General features: G+C 44.8%; 2 protein-coding genes across 8 annotated transcripts in view; one reads left to right on the plus strand and one right to left on the minus strand.

Annotated features, from left to right (window-relative positions):
* Positions 1–15,642, plus strand: part of CEP89 (centrosomal protein 89) — a 106,350-nt gene that overhangs the window by 80,255 nt on the left and 10,453 nt on the right. For 5 of the 6 annotated variants that reach the window (XM_077288650.1, XM_077288653.1, XM_077288651.1 and 2 more), the window contains one exon: positions 6,377–6,546. In XM_077288650.1, coding sequence (XP_077144765.1) covers positions 6,377–6,546 — 170 coding nt within the window. Of the gene's footprint in view, positions 1–6,376; positions 6,547–6,641; positions 6,828–15,642 lie in introns of those variants that run through there. The other variant, XM_077288652.1, reaches the window with a different exon arrangement.
* LOC143807285 (E3 ubiquitin-protein ligase RNF182-like) lies at positions 88–6,396 on the minus strand. Of its 2 annotated transcripts, XM_077288658.1 has the most exons (3): positions 6,266–6,318; positions 5,727–5,811; positions 88–956 (listed from the first exon to the last, which is right to left on the minus strand). In XM_077288658.1, exon 3 carries the CDS (start codon positions 934–936, stop codon positions 229–231), a length of 708 nt encoding a protein of 235 aa, XP_077144773.1. In that variant the 5' UTR covers positions 937–956; positions 5,727–5,811; positions 6,266–6,318; the 3' UTR covers positions 88–228. The 2 variants fall into 2 exon arrangements, with proteins under 2 accessions (XP_077144773.1, XP_077144772.1); XM_077288657.1 differs by lacking the exon at positions 5,727–5,811 and having other exon boundaries at positions 6,266–6,396.

Here is a 15,642-nt window from a genome sequence, read left to right on the forward strand (position 1 = left end):
GGTTACAGAGATCCTCTCGTATGAGATACATGGAAACAAACACGAGCCACGTGAAAGATGTTGGACTTTTACTGTGCAGTAGATTCACTTACATCCACGTTTCAAGTAGATCTCATAATACACTTTATATAGGAAAACATGGGAGCCATACCAAACAAATCCATTACCCGAGTCTACCGCTTTACCGGTGCGGTGAGGACGTCTCTCAGAGGTCACCATCAACATTTGTCAACTTCTCGAGGAGCAGTCGCACATTCCTTGGCACAGGCACTGGCAAAAGCCGTAGACCAGACACACAGTTAAACTAGAGGGCACCAGGCTGACGCAAACAATCCCAAGCGTCACTTTCTGAATTACCAGCAGATAGATCCCGAGGGGTAAGGAACCAAAGTAAAAAAAGCCGAGGAGCCAGACTAGTATCCGGGGGACGTGGTTGCAAAGTTTGGAGAACAGGTCATGGTCAATTTGGCCATGAGAACTTATGGAGGCAGAGTCGAGACTGTGGTCTGCATAGTAGTCCGAGATGGTGTTTTGGCTCGGAGTCCTGCTCGCGTCCCTTTGTACTTCCATAATCGTGATGACTAGGCAGTTAGAAGATCCATGAGAAGGACTCGAAGACGCCAGGTTTTTGGGCGTCAAGACAACTTCATTGCTGTCCGATTTGCACATGGTTTTCTCCACCAGCTTGGACAAGATATTGGTGTCATCCGGGAGGCCTGCGACTACCTCCTCTCCCTGGAGTTCAGTCTCATTGCGACAGAAGGGGCAGCTGATGCCCGGAGCACCTCCTCCTACGTTCAGGATCTTCGATAGGCATCTGGCACAAACTCGGTGAAGGCAGTCTAGGATCTTGGGCCTACGATTATGAGTGTTGAATTTCTGGTAGCATATCTTACACTCCAGCTCGTCCACTGTTAGCGTCTCCTCCGCGCTCATCTTCTATGCTTGCAGAAATGCTAAAAAAATAAATAGAAAATTAGTTTTGCCATGTTTCCAACATTAAAGGGAACCTGTCCCCCCCCTCCCCCCCCCCCCCCCAGTCGTTTCAAACTAAAAGAGCCACCTTGTGCAGCAGTAATGCTGCATTCTGACAAGGTGGCTCTTTTAGTTCTGGGTGCTGTAGCTAGAGAAATAATCCGTTTTATAATTTGTCAGAAATACCTTGTCTTCAGTCAAGGAGGCAGGCCTTTCCCCCCTGTAGCAGACACCACACAGCCGTCACTCAAATCTGCTTGGCGCCGGGCGCCGCCTCCTCAGCGCTGTTTTGAAAATAGCCGGCGCCTGCGCTCTCTTTTCCTGCCTGGTGCAGGCGCAGTGAGCGCTGCCCGTCTTTCCTCATATGCAGTCTCAGTGACTGCGCCTGTGCGCCCGCCCTTCTTGTGAATCCCAGCCCCGCAGTGACTTATGATTTATTTACATTGCGGGGCTGGGATTCACAAGCAGGGCGGCCGCACAGGCGCAGTCACCGAGACTGCATATGAGGAAAGACGGGCAGCGCTCACTGCACCTGCACCAGGCAGGAAAAAAAGAGCGCAGGCGCCGGCTATTTTCAAAACAGCGCTGAGGAGGCGGCGCCCGGCGTCAAGAAGATTTGAGTGACGGCTGTGTGGAGTCTGAAGCAGGGGGGAAACGCCTGCCTCCTTGACTGAAGACAAGGTATTTCTGACAAATTATAAAACGGATTATTTCTCTAGTTACAGCACCCAGAACTAAAAGAGCCACCTTGCTGCACAAGGTGGCTCTTTTAGTTTGAAACGACTGGGGGGGGGTGACAGGTTCCCTTTAAAGAACAGGCAATGTATTGGTCACACTGTTAAATTAAAAATCCCCTTTAAATTATTGTTCTTTTTTTATCTTGGAAGACGCAGCAATAATGGGATCAATAACTACCCCATTGCGGTCTTTATAAAAAAAAAAAAAAAAAAAGTTTGTATATTTACTTCTAGCCTCCTCCCCCCCCCCCCCTGGTTACATTGGGGCAAGAGGTCGTGATCTGTCCACGAAAGGGTACTTTACTTTTGAAGGGTCCCCTGATCTTAGAGGGGATGATGCAAGAGTTATTGGTGTTGGGCAATCCCTATAGCTGGGAGGAGGATCGTAAGAGTATGTGCACACGTATTCTTGAGGTCTGCGGATTTTTCCGCAGCGGATTTGTGAAAACCGCAGGTAAAAGGCACTGCGTTTTACCTGCGGATTTCCTGCGGAATTTTTGTGCGGATTCCACTGCAGTTACACCTGCGGTTTTATATTATGGAGCAGGTGTAAAACCGCTGCGGATTCCGCACAAAGAATTGACATGCTGCGGAATGTAGACCGCTGCGTTTCCGAGCGTTTTTTTCTGCAGCATGTGCACTGCGGATTGCTTTTCCCATAGGTTTACATTGTACTGTAAACGCATGGGAAACCGCTGCGGATCCGCAGCGTGTGAACATAGCCTTACACTATGCTCGGACTGGCCGTCTGATTTCCTGGCCCGAGCGTGACCGCATGTATTTTTATGCCAGCGATCCGCATAAATTCCGTGAATTTATTATTAATTTTTTTTTATATATACTTTGTCATCACACGTGAATAGATTCTTTATTCTGCAAAAGGCTACAGCTCTGGTGAAGACATAACGGCAGTGGGGCACTCGCGGGCTGTCACTTGCAATCCTCAGTGCTGTCACAATAATGACACGCTGCCTACGATGATGTCCCGGGCCCCTGCTGCTGCCTGACATTAACATCCTGAATAATGTATAGAAGATGCACAGCAAGCCCATACACAGGGTGGGGGCGCCATATGGCAGTCATATAGCCGGCCGCGCTTACAGATGCGTAGGGGTGCAGTAATCACCACGATCAGCAGGAAGGTCGAAATGGAATTTTGTATTAGTCATCACAGATATAGAAAGGTAACCTAATTCATTTTCTTGACGATTAGACTCAAAATAAAGAATTCAACGTATATGCGATTTAATTTTTTCATTTTTTTTTTTTTTTAATGTTGGTATTGTGCAGTCTGACTATTGGCCGTAATTGTTAGAAGACGGTGTGTCCTGACAATCATAAATCAGTGCATTTGTGCAAGTTTTTAACCCAAATGTTTATACTGAATACTACCTTACAGTGCTAAATAATAGTCCCGTATAATGCGCACATTCAGTGCCCAAATACATGCCCACATAGCGCAGCAATTCAGTGCCCAAATAATACCTAAATTACCAAATAGCACCTAAATTACTCCATGCAGTATCCATTTATTCCTACTGTATAATGCCCATACTGCAGACAGATATGCCATTAAGTGCCTGAACACAAGCCCACACCATACCGCCAAATATTACCGCCATACAGCGCATAAATAACTCCACACAGAATCCATTGATTTCTACAGTATAGTGCCAATACTATGCTATATACATATATTGCCATTAAGTGCCCAAATACAAACCCACACCATACCGCCTCATGTTCCCAAATACTGCCATACACTGCCTAAACAACTACGTACAATATCCATTTTATAATGCTCAGACAATATCGCCATTCAGTGCCCCAGTACAAGCCCACACAGTGCAGCTTTTCCGTACCCAAATAACAATATCGCCATACAGCCCCTAAATAACTGTACATTGTATCCATTTATTATTGCCATATAGCTGTCATACAATATTGCTGTTCAGTGCCCAAATAATACTTCCATACTGTATTCATGTAATGCTAATATATAGTTCCTAAATGCAAGCTCACACAATACCGCTATTCAATGCACATATAATAATACTGCCATACTGTGCCTGAATAAATACACCCTGTAGTCCTTTATTACTACCATATACTGCTCATACAGTGGCCATTAAATACGCTGCTGTAGCTTCTAATCAACGTCATAATAATACTGCTATCTGATGCAGAAACATTGCCTGGTGATCACAGTTTACATGCTCCACTCACAGGATCGGACCCCCAATAAACCCCCAAACTAACCCGGCTATAACCCCGTGTTGGTGGCGGCATTCGCCCTGTGATGTCCTCCTGCTTGGTAATATGCAGCCATTTCTTGTATAGACTATTATTATATTTTCAATTATTTTTTTTTATATCCCTCGTTGTTTTCAGTTTCCGCACAGCATTGCTGTGAATGGAGGTGTCAGTCACTAAATTATAAGACTTGACAGATCTATTATTTGACTCCTTACGGGACCCCCATCCCTCCATCCTGCTCACAGCAGTCAAGGGCATTGCATCGCAAAGACATTCATTAAAATTAATTTCCACTGATATAATATTTGACCATGATTCATCCATTATTAATACGCGGGAAGATTGAGAGCGTGCATTAGCTGTCTGACAAATGTTCTTCAAGAGAAACTGAATTAGCAGCGTAATTTGTACTGATGACAGACCGCTATTAGCAGCGCCGGGTGTCGCTAAATGTTATCAGTGTCCGATGATTAAAGTCGCTATCAGGCTCATCGAGATGCGCAAGAGTCCGAATCCTGCAAATCACGACCGAGCAACGGGGGTTCTGTTTTTGCAGCATTTTCTATTTTAGATGCAATTAATCAGACTTCATTAAAAAAAACAACAAACAAACAAACAAAAAAATCCTCCCTTTTGCATCCACAGCACCTATGCAGACCTATGAGTTTCCATGGTGACAGACTACAAACAATCCCTGTGTAGTCTGATCCTGCAGTTATACCTTTTAGTTCTGTAAGTCCAGATCTACTTTGTAGCTACAGACTGAAAACGGGATTTTTTTTTAATGGAGACTATTCACTCAGTTGTTCGATTTTTTTCGTTTTAGAAAAATTTGGTTGCAACTTAGTGCAAAGCCTTTAAAGGGTTAGTTCCATCTTTGCAATTTATAAGTTACCCATGGGGTCTTATGGCACAGCTGAGGGGCTACAATCACCACTGAGAAAGGAAAAGGGGGCCCCATTTTTCAGAATCGGTGACTAACGCTGGGGTCGGCCTCCTACTGATCACATCCAAGCGCTGTGTTTTCGCTTATGGCACCCCAAAATTTCGAGACACTCATCCACTTGGAAGTGTCACCCTTCCGAGACTCTTGGAAGTGTCGCCCTCCCGAGACTCGTGGAAGTGTCGCCCTCCCGAGACTCGTGGAAGTGTCGCCCTCCCGAGACTCGTGGAAGTGTCGCCCTCCCGAGACTCCGAGTCTTCCTTTGTATTAAATCGGAGCCTCGCACACAAGCGTTTTGGCCGTTTACGACCCAGATTCCCCAGGTGCTAAGCCCGCAGAGCAAAATTGAATCAAGGAGCGTTGGTCCTAAAGCGGCGCGCGCCTGTGATCCAACACTATGTTAGTTTTATTAGACAACCTTTTTCATTACAGACTGGAGAGGATGAAGTGCGCCAAGTCCCCGAGCTGACTCCTTGATGTTTACGGCTGAACCTTTTTAAAGGGTCCATATACCATAGACTTCCAGCAACCGCTTAACGGCTTCTAATAGCCCTGCGGTACTGGACTGATTAAAAAAATACAAGCAGGAGCACCAGATGCAAAAACTTTTACATCCTCAATTAAGGGGGTCCGTTTACATGCACCGAGCCATTCTTTTTCACAGGACGGGGGGTCCGATAGTGCAGCTTTGCCTCTTTCAAGTCAATAGGACCTGCAATGAAGAATGGCGCCAATGTAGAGCCATTTTTACTAATTCTGTTAAAAAAAATCGGGTTTTCTGACTCGTCCATGATCGGCAAGTATCGTGCACTTACCTAGTGACGAGGACGATACCTGCCAATCGTGCAGGTATGCGCAAACCAGACGACATCCAGATGCAGGAAAAACCTTTTAAAAATTCTGTTTTGGCAATTTTATTTAAAAAAAAAAATAAAAAAAATAAAATCCTTATTTAAGAAATGTTAAGAAAATCCCAATTGGACTGGACTGTAGAAAATCGGGCTGACAACCCGTGTGCTAGTCTTATCCGATGGGCCTGTTGGTTGTCACCCAGCTTTCCTTGATGCAAGCAAAAAATGGATGAATGAGCCGCCATCTATCTAGATATTAGTCCCTGCTCTTTTCCAAGGCTACTTGTAGCATGCACGCTACTAGTGAACCAACTGTTAAATTTTGCCAGCTTTGCTGCCATTAATAAAACATAGCTGCGGATTGTGAGTGCGCTCCGGCATCCATGTGCCTGTGCATCATCAACATCATCACAAGCAGAAAACGATTAATCCTTCAACCAAATTAGTGCACTGTCTGCATTAGCGGGGAAGGGGTGGTATAAGATTACGTAAGGCTGGCATACCTGACTTAAGGGGTCAGCAAGACATCACGGAGCCTCAGCGACGGACGGCGCCGGGTTGTTGCAGTCATCCTGCCAGTGCGGATCCTTCACCACCGTATTCTCTGCTTACAGGTGTACAGGAAGAAAGCCGCAAGCACCGTGCAAGGCATCACTCACAAGCTGGCTGAGCAGGAGGAAGACTTTGCAGGGAAGGCAGCCCAGCACCAACGCGAAATGAAGTATCTCCGCTGGCTGCTTCAAGACAAGCAGCAAACCCTGAGCGAAGTCTTGCAGCAGAAAAGGTAAGAACAAAACAAGCCAATTAAACATGACTGGTAGGAGGAGAAGAGCAGCTGCATTCTTCTTCTCCTTCTTCTTTTTTTTTTTTACATCTAAGTCCCATCTGCTGTGGATGTGCAGGCAGAAAATGGAGGCTTCCCCCCCTTCCCCTCTCCAAAAAGAAATTCTGATTCCCAAAGATAATGATCAAGTAGCGAGCGGAGAGCGCGCCTCCTTCACCGAGGCTCCTTCTGCACGGTCGGGTTCCCCCGCGACCCAGCGCTGGGCACACGCATCCTGCTCACACATCTTACCGGTAGGATGAGCGAGCTACTTTGTGCATGTTGGATGTGAAGCAACATGAGGGGGAAGTGACTTCATTGGCAGTAAGGAGCGCTTAATTGGTTGATTGATTCCGATGTTGATGTGGACTGTGCATCAGATCTCGCTGCTTTTTTTTTTCTGCAGCCGGGGAAATATTAGCCTTAATCGCTTCTTTTAACAGCAGTAGCTCTGTCACTCTCCAGACTCTGCTGCACTGAAAAACCTGTGAACAGACAGGGGAGTCTCTGAGGATAAGACTGCTATGCCTTATAATTAAAATACTACTTCAAGGACTGATGCAATCGGATGCATCTAAAATAAAAGATCAAAAAACTTAGCAAAATGGCATTTTTTGTGCATATGCGTCTGCATGGTAACAGACTACAAACAAACCTAGTGCATGGGTTACTCTATTCCTTTTCTCCCGGCTATAGGTTATCAATAAGCCAGGATTGGGGTATAAAAGAGGACTACGTGATTATATATAGGGTTTTGTTTGTAGTTATAGAGATACATATGTCTCCACAGGAGCTGTATACGCAGAACGGTAAACCATTGGGTTATTACTGGCTTACTAACTAGTCACGTAAATGACTGATAGATGAAGGCCTACTTGCCAAGTGAGACACCTCTCTGGCACCCTGGCCGGGATGGCTTCCTCACCAGGTAGTTAGTCTGTGGGTTTAGAGACCCCCATTTTCAATCCAGGTACAGATCCTGCACCTTTCAGACATTTATGACATATCCTGTGAATACACCACGTATGTTTTAGGAGCAGTTTCACAAATCTGAACTTCATAGTCTGCAATTATCCGGAACAGGCACAGATCTCCGAATTTAGCATCACACTGGTCAGGAGACCTCAGGTCTGGACATCACTTGTTGGGAGACCTGGCGGCCGATCTGGACATCACTTGTCGGGGAGACCTGGCGGCCGGTTTGGACATCACTTGTCAGGAAACCTGGCGACTGGTCTGGACATCACTTGTCGGGAGACCTGGTGGCCGGTCAGGAGACCTCGTGGCCAGTCTGGACATCGCTTGTCAGGAGACCTCGTGGCCAGTATGGACATCGCCGTCCATATTCGGGACCGTAAACCAGTCTGAGTTAAGATTATTTACAAAATCACACTTCATTCATTTAATCCGGTTCTTGAACGGGAAGACCCTTTTATAGCCTTTATGAAACTAGATGGTATGAGAAGGCTGAGGTTCTGGAGCCGCCCGTACATGACGGGCGGGAGGCCATTGCTTATTATGTGCGGGTACATATGTGACTAGCACGATCATTGCTCCTCGCTCCCTCCCCTATTACAGTGTTCAGTTTCCTTCAAAAGGAGAAGAGTTTATTAGACTGGGATTCTTCACAGAGGAGCGGAAGTAATGAGGCTGCTGGGAACCTGATACCATGCGATTATCCAATTCTGCCATACAAAGGTCAATTCTACATCCATTAATACAGGGTATTGAATACATCCCATATTCTGCCTCAGGCATTAGAGCTACTTTCCCTGTATCTCTGTATTAGCAGAGGCAGCATTCACACTACGCCTTAGTAGCTAGTCAGCGAGCCTGTTGGGGATCTGGGTACTACTCCCGCCAAGCCAGAAAATACAGAACTGCAATCCAATATAGAGGATTGCATCCAGATCTCATGCAGCGATGGTTATTGTCTGCATTTTGAGTGATCTAGCGCAGAGAGAGGTTAATTTTTGTATCCCTGGTGTCCTGGGGTAGTGAGTTTGGTTACCTCAATCACTATTGGTTGTCTAGGGCAGTGAAACTGTTAATATTGATATAGCTTCTGTTTTAGGATATCAAAAGGGTAATTGTTGATATTCCTGGTGGTCTAGGGTAGTTAATGGGTGTATGTAAGGAAGTTCAACGGTGGGCTAGGGCAGTGAAGAAGTAACATAGGAATCTTTGGAGCTGGTCTAGGCTAGAGAAGAGGTAATGTAAGGATCCCTGGTGGTCTAGGACAGACAAGAGGTAATGTAAGGATCCCTGGTGGTCTAGGACAGACGAGGTAATGTAAGGATCCCTGGTGGTCTAGGACAGACAAGAGGTAATGTAAGGATCCTTGGTGGTCTAGGGCAAAGAGGAGGTAATGTAAGGATCCCTGGTGGTCTAGAGCAGAGAGGAAGTAATGTAAGGATCCCTGGTGGTCTAGGACAGAGAGGAGGTAATGTAAGGATCCCTGGTGGTCTAGGACAGACAAGAGGTAATGTAAGATTTCCTGATGGTCTAGGACAGAGAGGAGGTAATGTAAGGATCGCTGGTGGTCTAGGGCAGAGGAGGTAATGTAAGGATCCCTGGTGGTGTAGGGCAGATAGGAGGTAATGTAAGGATCCCTGGTGGTCTAGGGCAAAGAGGAGGTAATGTAAGGATCCCTAGTGGTCTAGGACAGACAAGAGGTAATGTAAGATTTTCTGATGGTCTAGGGCAGAGAGGAGGTAATGTAAGGATCCCTGATGGTCTAGGACAGAGAGGAGGTAATGTAAGGATCCCTGGTGGTGTAGGGCAGATAGGAGGTAATGTAAGGATCCCTGGTGGTCTAGGGCAAAGAGGAGGTAATGTAAGGATCCCTGGTGGTCTAGGACAGACAAGAGGTAATGTAAGATTTTCTGATGGTCTAGGGCAGAGAGGAGGTCATGTAAGGATCCCTGATGGTCTAGGACAGAGAGGAGGTAATGTAAGGATTCCTGGTGGTCTAGGGCAGAGAGGAGGTAATGTAAGGATCCCTGGTGGTCTAGGACAGACAAGAGGTAATGTAAGGATCCCTGGTGGTCTAGGGCAGAGAGGAGGTAATGTAAGGATCCCTGGTGGTCTAGGGCAGAGAGGAGGTAATGTAAGATTTCCTGATGGTCTAGGACAGAGAGGAGGTAATGTAAGGATCGCTGGTGGTCTAGGGCAGAGAGGAGGTAATGTAAGGATCCCTGGTGGTCTAGGGCAGAGAGGAGGTAATGTAAGGATCCCTGGTGGTCTAGGGCAGAGAGGAGGTAATGTAAGATTTCCTGATGGTCTAGGACAGAGAGGAGGTAATGTAAGGATCGCTGGTGGTCTAGGGCAGAGAGGAGGTAATGTAAGGATCCCTGGTGGTCTAGGGCAGAGAGGAGGTAATGTAAGATTTCCTGATGGTTTAGGTCAGAGAGGAGGTAATGTAAGGATCGCTGGTGGTCTAGGACAGACAAGAGGTAATGTAAGGATCCCTGGTGGTCTAGGGCAAAGAGGAGGTAATGTAAGGATCCCTGGTGGTCTAGGACAGACAAGAGGTAATGTAAGATTTTCTGATGGTCTAGGGCAGAGAGGAGGTAATGTAAGGATCCCTGATGGTCTAGGACAAAGAGGAGGTAATGTAAGGATCCCTGGTGGTCTAGGGCAGAGAGGAGGTAATGTAAGGATCCCTGGTGGTCTAGGACAGACAAGAGGTAATGTAAGGATCCCTGGTGGTCTAGGGCAGAGAGGAGGTAATGTAAGGATCCCTGGTGGTCTAGGGCAGAGAGGAGGTAATGTAAGGATCCCTGGTGGTCTAGGGCAGACAAGAGGTAATGTAAGGATCCCTGGTGGTCTAGGGCAAAGAGGAGGTAATGTAAGGATCCGTGGTGGTCTAGGGCAGAGAGGAGGTAATGTAAGGATCCCTGGTGGTCTAGGACAGAGAGGAGGTAATGTAAGGATCGCTGGTGGTCTAGGACAGAGAGGAGGGACTATAACAATCCCCGGTAGTCTTAGGCAGCCAAGTGCTGATTTGTAAGCTCCTCTGTGGAGGGCAGTTGAAGGGTTAATTGTACATATTGGGGATTCAGTAGTTACTCACCCCGCCCTGTAATAGAAGACTGATCGCTGATGGTTCAGCTTCCTGAGCAGCTGCACAGTTCTCCGTGATCGGGCAGAGCAATTTACAGGCACTCTGCACCATCATTTGCTTTTCTGGAGCTGCATGGGGTCAGTGCCACAAAGCCTGGAAGGAGCAGTGATCCGAGGCCTGTCCTGGTATCTTACCTTACTGGACGATTGTATGGCAGGGACTAGTACAGGGTTAGGGCCTACCTGCAGCTGCACACCCCCTTACCCCCTGCTCCTTGCTGGTCTATAAGGGGCTGTCCAGACTCCACCATCCTTACAATGAAAGCCTTTTCATCATTCTAGGATAAACCTTGAATTTTCTCACCTCTGAGCCCAGTGTAGTGTGTCTATAAGAGATCGGTCACCCCTCCAAGGCGGTTTCTTTTTTCTTCCCCCAGGAGAGCCACATTCATACAGTCCTCATATATTCGGTCCTTATCAGACGCCATAAACTCCCTGCTTTATTTTTTATGATTTCTGTGTGAATGGAGGCAATCCGCCCGTGATTGGCGATGAATCTGTGTGTTTTCCCGTCTCCCTGGGACTAGATTATGTACATCATTTCCCATTATCTGTGAGAGGCTGTAGAGCCTCGGAGAAAGAAAGTATTGTGGCTTCAGATAAGAGCAATCCATCAACTCCGGCAAAGTCAACATGATTACACTAATGCCAAGTCCCTGATAATGGCGGCACAGGCTCATTCAGACCCGCCTGCGGACCGTGGCCTCGTGCATGGACGTCTTAATAATGCACATTTCTGATGCCTGCAGAGTGGAGCACGCACCTCCAATATTCAGAGCAAATACTGCACTACTACCGCCCAAATACTAAACATTTACTACCGCCCAAATACTAAACATATACTACCGCCCAAATACTAAACATAATACTACCGCCCAAATACTAAACATATACTACCACACTACTACCGCCCAAATACTAAACATATACTACCGCCCAAATACTAAACATATACTACCGCCCAAATACTAAACATATACTACCGCCCAAATACTAAACATATACTACCGCCCAAATACTAAACATATACTACCGCCCAAATACTAAACATATACTACCGCCCAAATACTAAACCTTTACTACCGCCCAAATACTAAACATATACTACCACACTACTGCCGCCCAAATACTGAACATTTACTACCGCCCAAATACTAAACATTTACTACCGCCCAAATACTAAACATTTACTACCGCCCAAATACTAAACATTTACTACCGCCCAAATACTAAACATAATACTACCGCCCAAATACTAAACATATACTACCACACTACTACCGCCCAAATACTAAACATATACTACCGCCCAAATACTAAACATATACTACCGCCCAAATACTAAACAAATACTACCGCCCAAATACTAAACAAATACTACCGCCCAAATACTAAACATATACTACCGCCCAAATACTAAACATATACTACCGCCCAAATACTAAACATATACTACCGCCCAAATACTAAACATATACTACCGCCCAAATACTAAACATATACTACCGCCCAAATACTAAACATATACTACCGCCCAAATACTAAACATATACTACCGCCCAAATACTAAACATATACTACCGCCCAAATACTAAACATAATACTACCGCCCAAATACTAAACATATACTACCACACTACTACCGCCCAAATACTAAACATATACTACTGCCCAAATACTAAACAAATACTACCGCCCAAATACTAAACATATACTACTGCCCAAATACTAAACATATACTACCACGCTACTACCGCCCAAATACTGAACATTTACTACCGCACTACTACCGCCCAAATACTAAACATATACTACCGCTCAAATACTAAACATATACTACCGCCCAAATACTAAACATTTACTACCGCCCAAATACTAAACATTTACTACCGCCCAAATACTAAACATTTACTACCGCCCAAATACTAAACATATACTACCGCCCAAATACTAAACATATACTACCGCCCAAATACTAAACATATACTACCGCCCAAATACTAAACATAATACTACCGCCCAAATACTAAACATATACTACCACACTACTACCGCCCAAATACTAAACATTTACTACCGCCCAAATACTAAACATATACTACCGCCCAAATACTAAACATACACTACCGCCCAAATACTAAACATAATACTACCACCCAAATACTAAACATATACTACCACACTACTACTGCCCAAATACTAAACATATACTACCACGCTACTACCGCCCAAATACTGAACATTTACTACCGCACTACTACCGCCCAAATACTAAACATATACTACCGCTCAAATACTAAACATTTACTACCGCCCAAATACTAAACATTTACTACCGCCCAAATACTAAACATTTACTACCGCCCAAATACTAAACATATACTACCGCCCAAATACTAAACATATACTACCGCCCAAATACTAAACATTTACTACCGCCCAAATACTAAACATATACTACCGCCCAAATACTAAACATATACTACCGCCCAAATACTAAACATATACTACCGCCCAAATACTAAACATATACTACCGCCCAAATACTAAACATATACTACCGCCCAAATACTAAACATATACTACCGCCCAAATACTAAACATATACTACCGCCCAAATACTAAACATATACTACCGCCCAAATACTAAACATATACTACCACACTACTACCGCCCAAATACTAAACATATACTACCGCCCAAATACTAAACATATACTACCGCCCAAATACTAAACAAATACTACCGCCCAAATACTAAACATATACTACCGCCCAAATACTAAACATATACTACCGCCCAAATACTAAACATATACTACCGCCCAAATACTAAACATATACTACCGCCCAAATACTAAACATACACTACCGCCCAAAAACTAAACATAATTCTACCGCCCAAATACTAAACATATACTACCACACTATTACTGCCCAAATACTAAACATATACTACCACGCTACTACCGCCCAAATACTGAACATTTACTACCGCACTACTACCGCCCAAATACTAAACATATACTACCGCTCAAATACTAAACATATACTACTGCCCAAATACTAAACATTTACTACCGCCCAAATACTAAACATTTACTACCGCCCAAATACTAAACATTTACTACCGCCCAAATACTAAACATATACTACCGCCCAAATACTAAACATATACTACCGCCCAAATACTAAACATATACTACCGCCCAAATACTAAACATATACTACCACACTACTGCCGCCCAAATACTGAACATTTACTACCGCCCAAATACTAAACATTTACTACCGCCCAAATACTAAACATTTACTACCGCCCAAATACTAAACATTTACTACCGCCCAAATACTAAACATTTACTACCGCCCAAATACTAAACATATACTACCGCCCAAATACTAAACATATACTACCGCCCAAATACTAAACATATACTACCGCCCAAATACTAAACATATACTACCACACTACTGCCGCCCAAATACTGAACATTTACTACCGCCCAAATACTAAACATTTACTACCGCCCAAATACTAAACATTTACTACCGCCCAAATACTAAACATTTACTACCGCCCAAATACTAAACATATACTACCACACTACTGCCGCCCAAATACTAAACATATACTGCCGCGCTAATACTATAATATGCACACACTACCCCCAAATACTAAAAATACACTAGTGCCGCCCTGATACTGCATATCAGGGCCGGACTGGCCATTTGGCAATTCTGGCAAATGCTAGAAGGGCCGGTCTGGTTGTGGGCTGCCTTGTGTGCTACGTTAACAGAATCAAAGTTCTCAAGACATCCATACTGTTAACAGTTGTGACGGAGCACAAAGCCGTTCACTCCATTACTTACCTCAGCATGCCGTTGGTATAATTAGAAATATTGGTCTTCTAGTAAATCTTCCTTTCCTCCATCCAGGGTAATATTAGTAATATATATCTCATCTGGTTCATGGGGATGGGGACAACATGGGCCTGTGTGATTTCAAATGCCAGGGCTGAATTTCATCCCCAGTCCGTACCTGCTGCATATGCACCCTATTACACCAATTTATGCACACGACCGCCCAAATAATCAGCATATACTTCCGCACTACTATTATATACAACCTGCTTCACTAATATAAGCACACTTTCACTCCATTACTAAACATTTACAACCGCACTAATACTATGTGCACCCTGCTGCTATAATATACATATATTACCGCCGAAATACTAAAATATTCCAGCGCTGCACCAATGCTATATGCACCCTGTTGTACTATTGTATCACACGCCTGTCCATCACACTGCTGCCGCACTAATCTTATATGTACTGTGCTGTAATCATGTATGCACACTTCTGCCCAAATACTAAAAATATACCAGCGCTGCGCCAACATTATTTGTACCCATGCTATAATATATGCACACTCCCAGTCCAAATACTAAGCCTATAGTACCGCCCTAATATTATATGCACACTCCTGTCCAAATGCTGAACAGATAATTCTGCACAAATACTTAACATGGTGTATACTACCGCACTAATACTATATGCATCGGAATGTACTAATATATGCACACTACCGCCCAAATACTAGACATATACTACTGCACCCATACCATTCACATGCTGCTGCCCTACTATTATTTGCACCCTCTCTTCCCTCTGGAATAGCCCTCCGCCTGCTCTCCTTTGCCCGTCTGGTGCTCTCCAGACTCTGCTGCCCTGAAACCTCCTCCAGGATCCGCCGACTTATCGAGGATAATTGGGGAGATAGGGGGTCTGCCACCTCGGCTCAGCGTCACGCCTGGCGCGCGGCACGGTTTAGCGCAGACAGTTGTTAGCACTGGAGCAGTGCTATAAGGAAACGTTACATAATCTCCCCCCAATCTAAGGACATCAGAAATGTTCCCAGCCACGAGT

Source organism: Ranitomeya variabilis, chromosome 2 (genome assembly GCF_051348905.1).
Source record: "Ranitomeya variabilis isolate aRanVar5 chromosome 2, aRanVar5.hap1, whole genome shotgun sequence".
Lineage (NCBI taxonomy): Eukaryota > Metazoa > Chordata > Amphibia > Anura > Dendrobatidae > Ranitomeya > Ranitomeya variabilis.

What these genes read in the sequence shown, in the direction of transcription:
- LOC143807285 (XM_077288657.1), bottom strand. Translation starts at nt 936, where the DNA reads ATGAGCGCGGAGGAGACGCTAACAGTGGACGAGCTGGAGTGTAAGATA.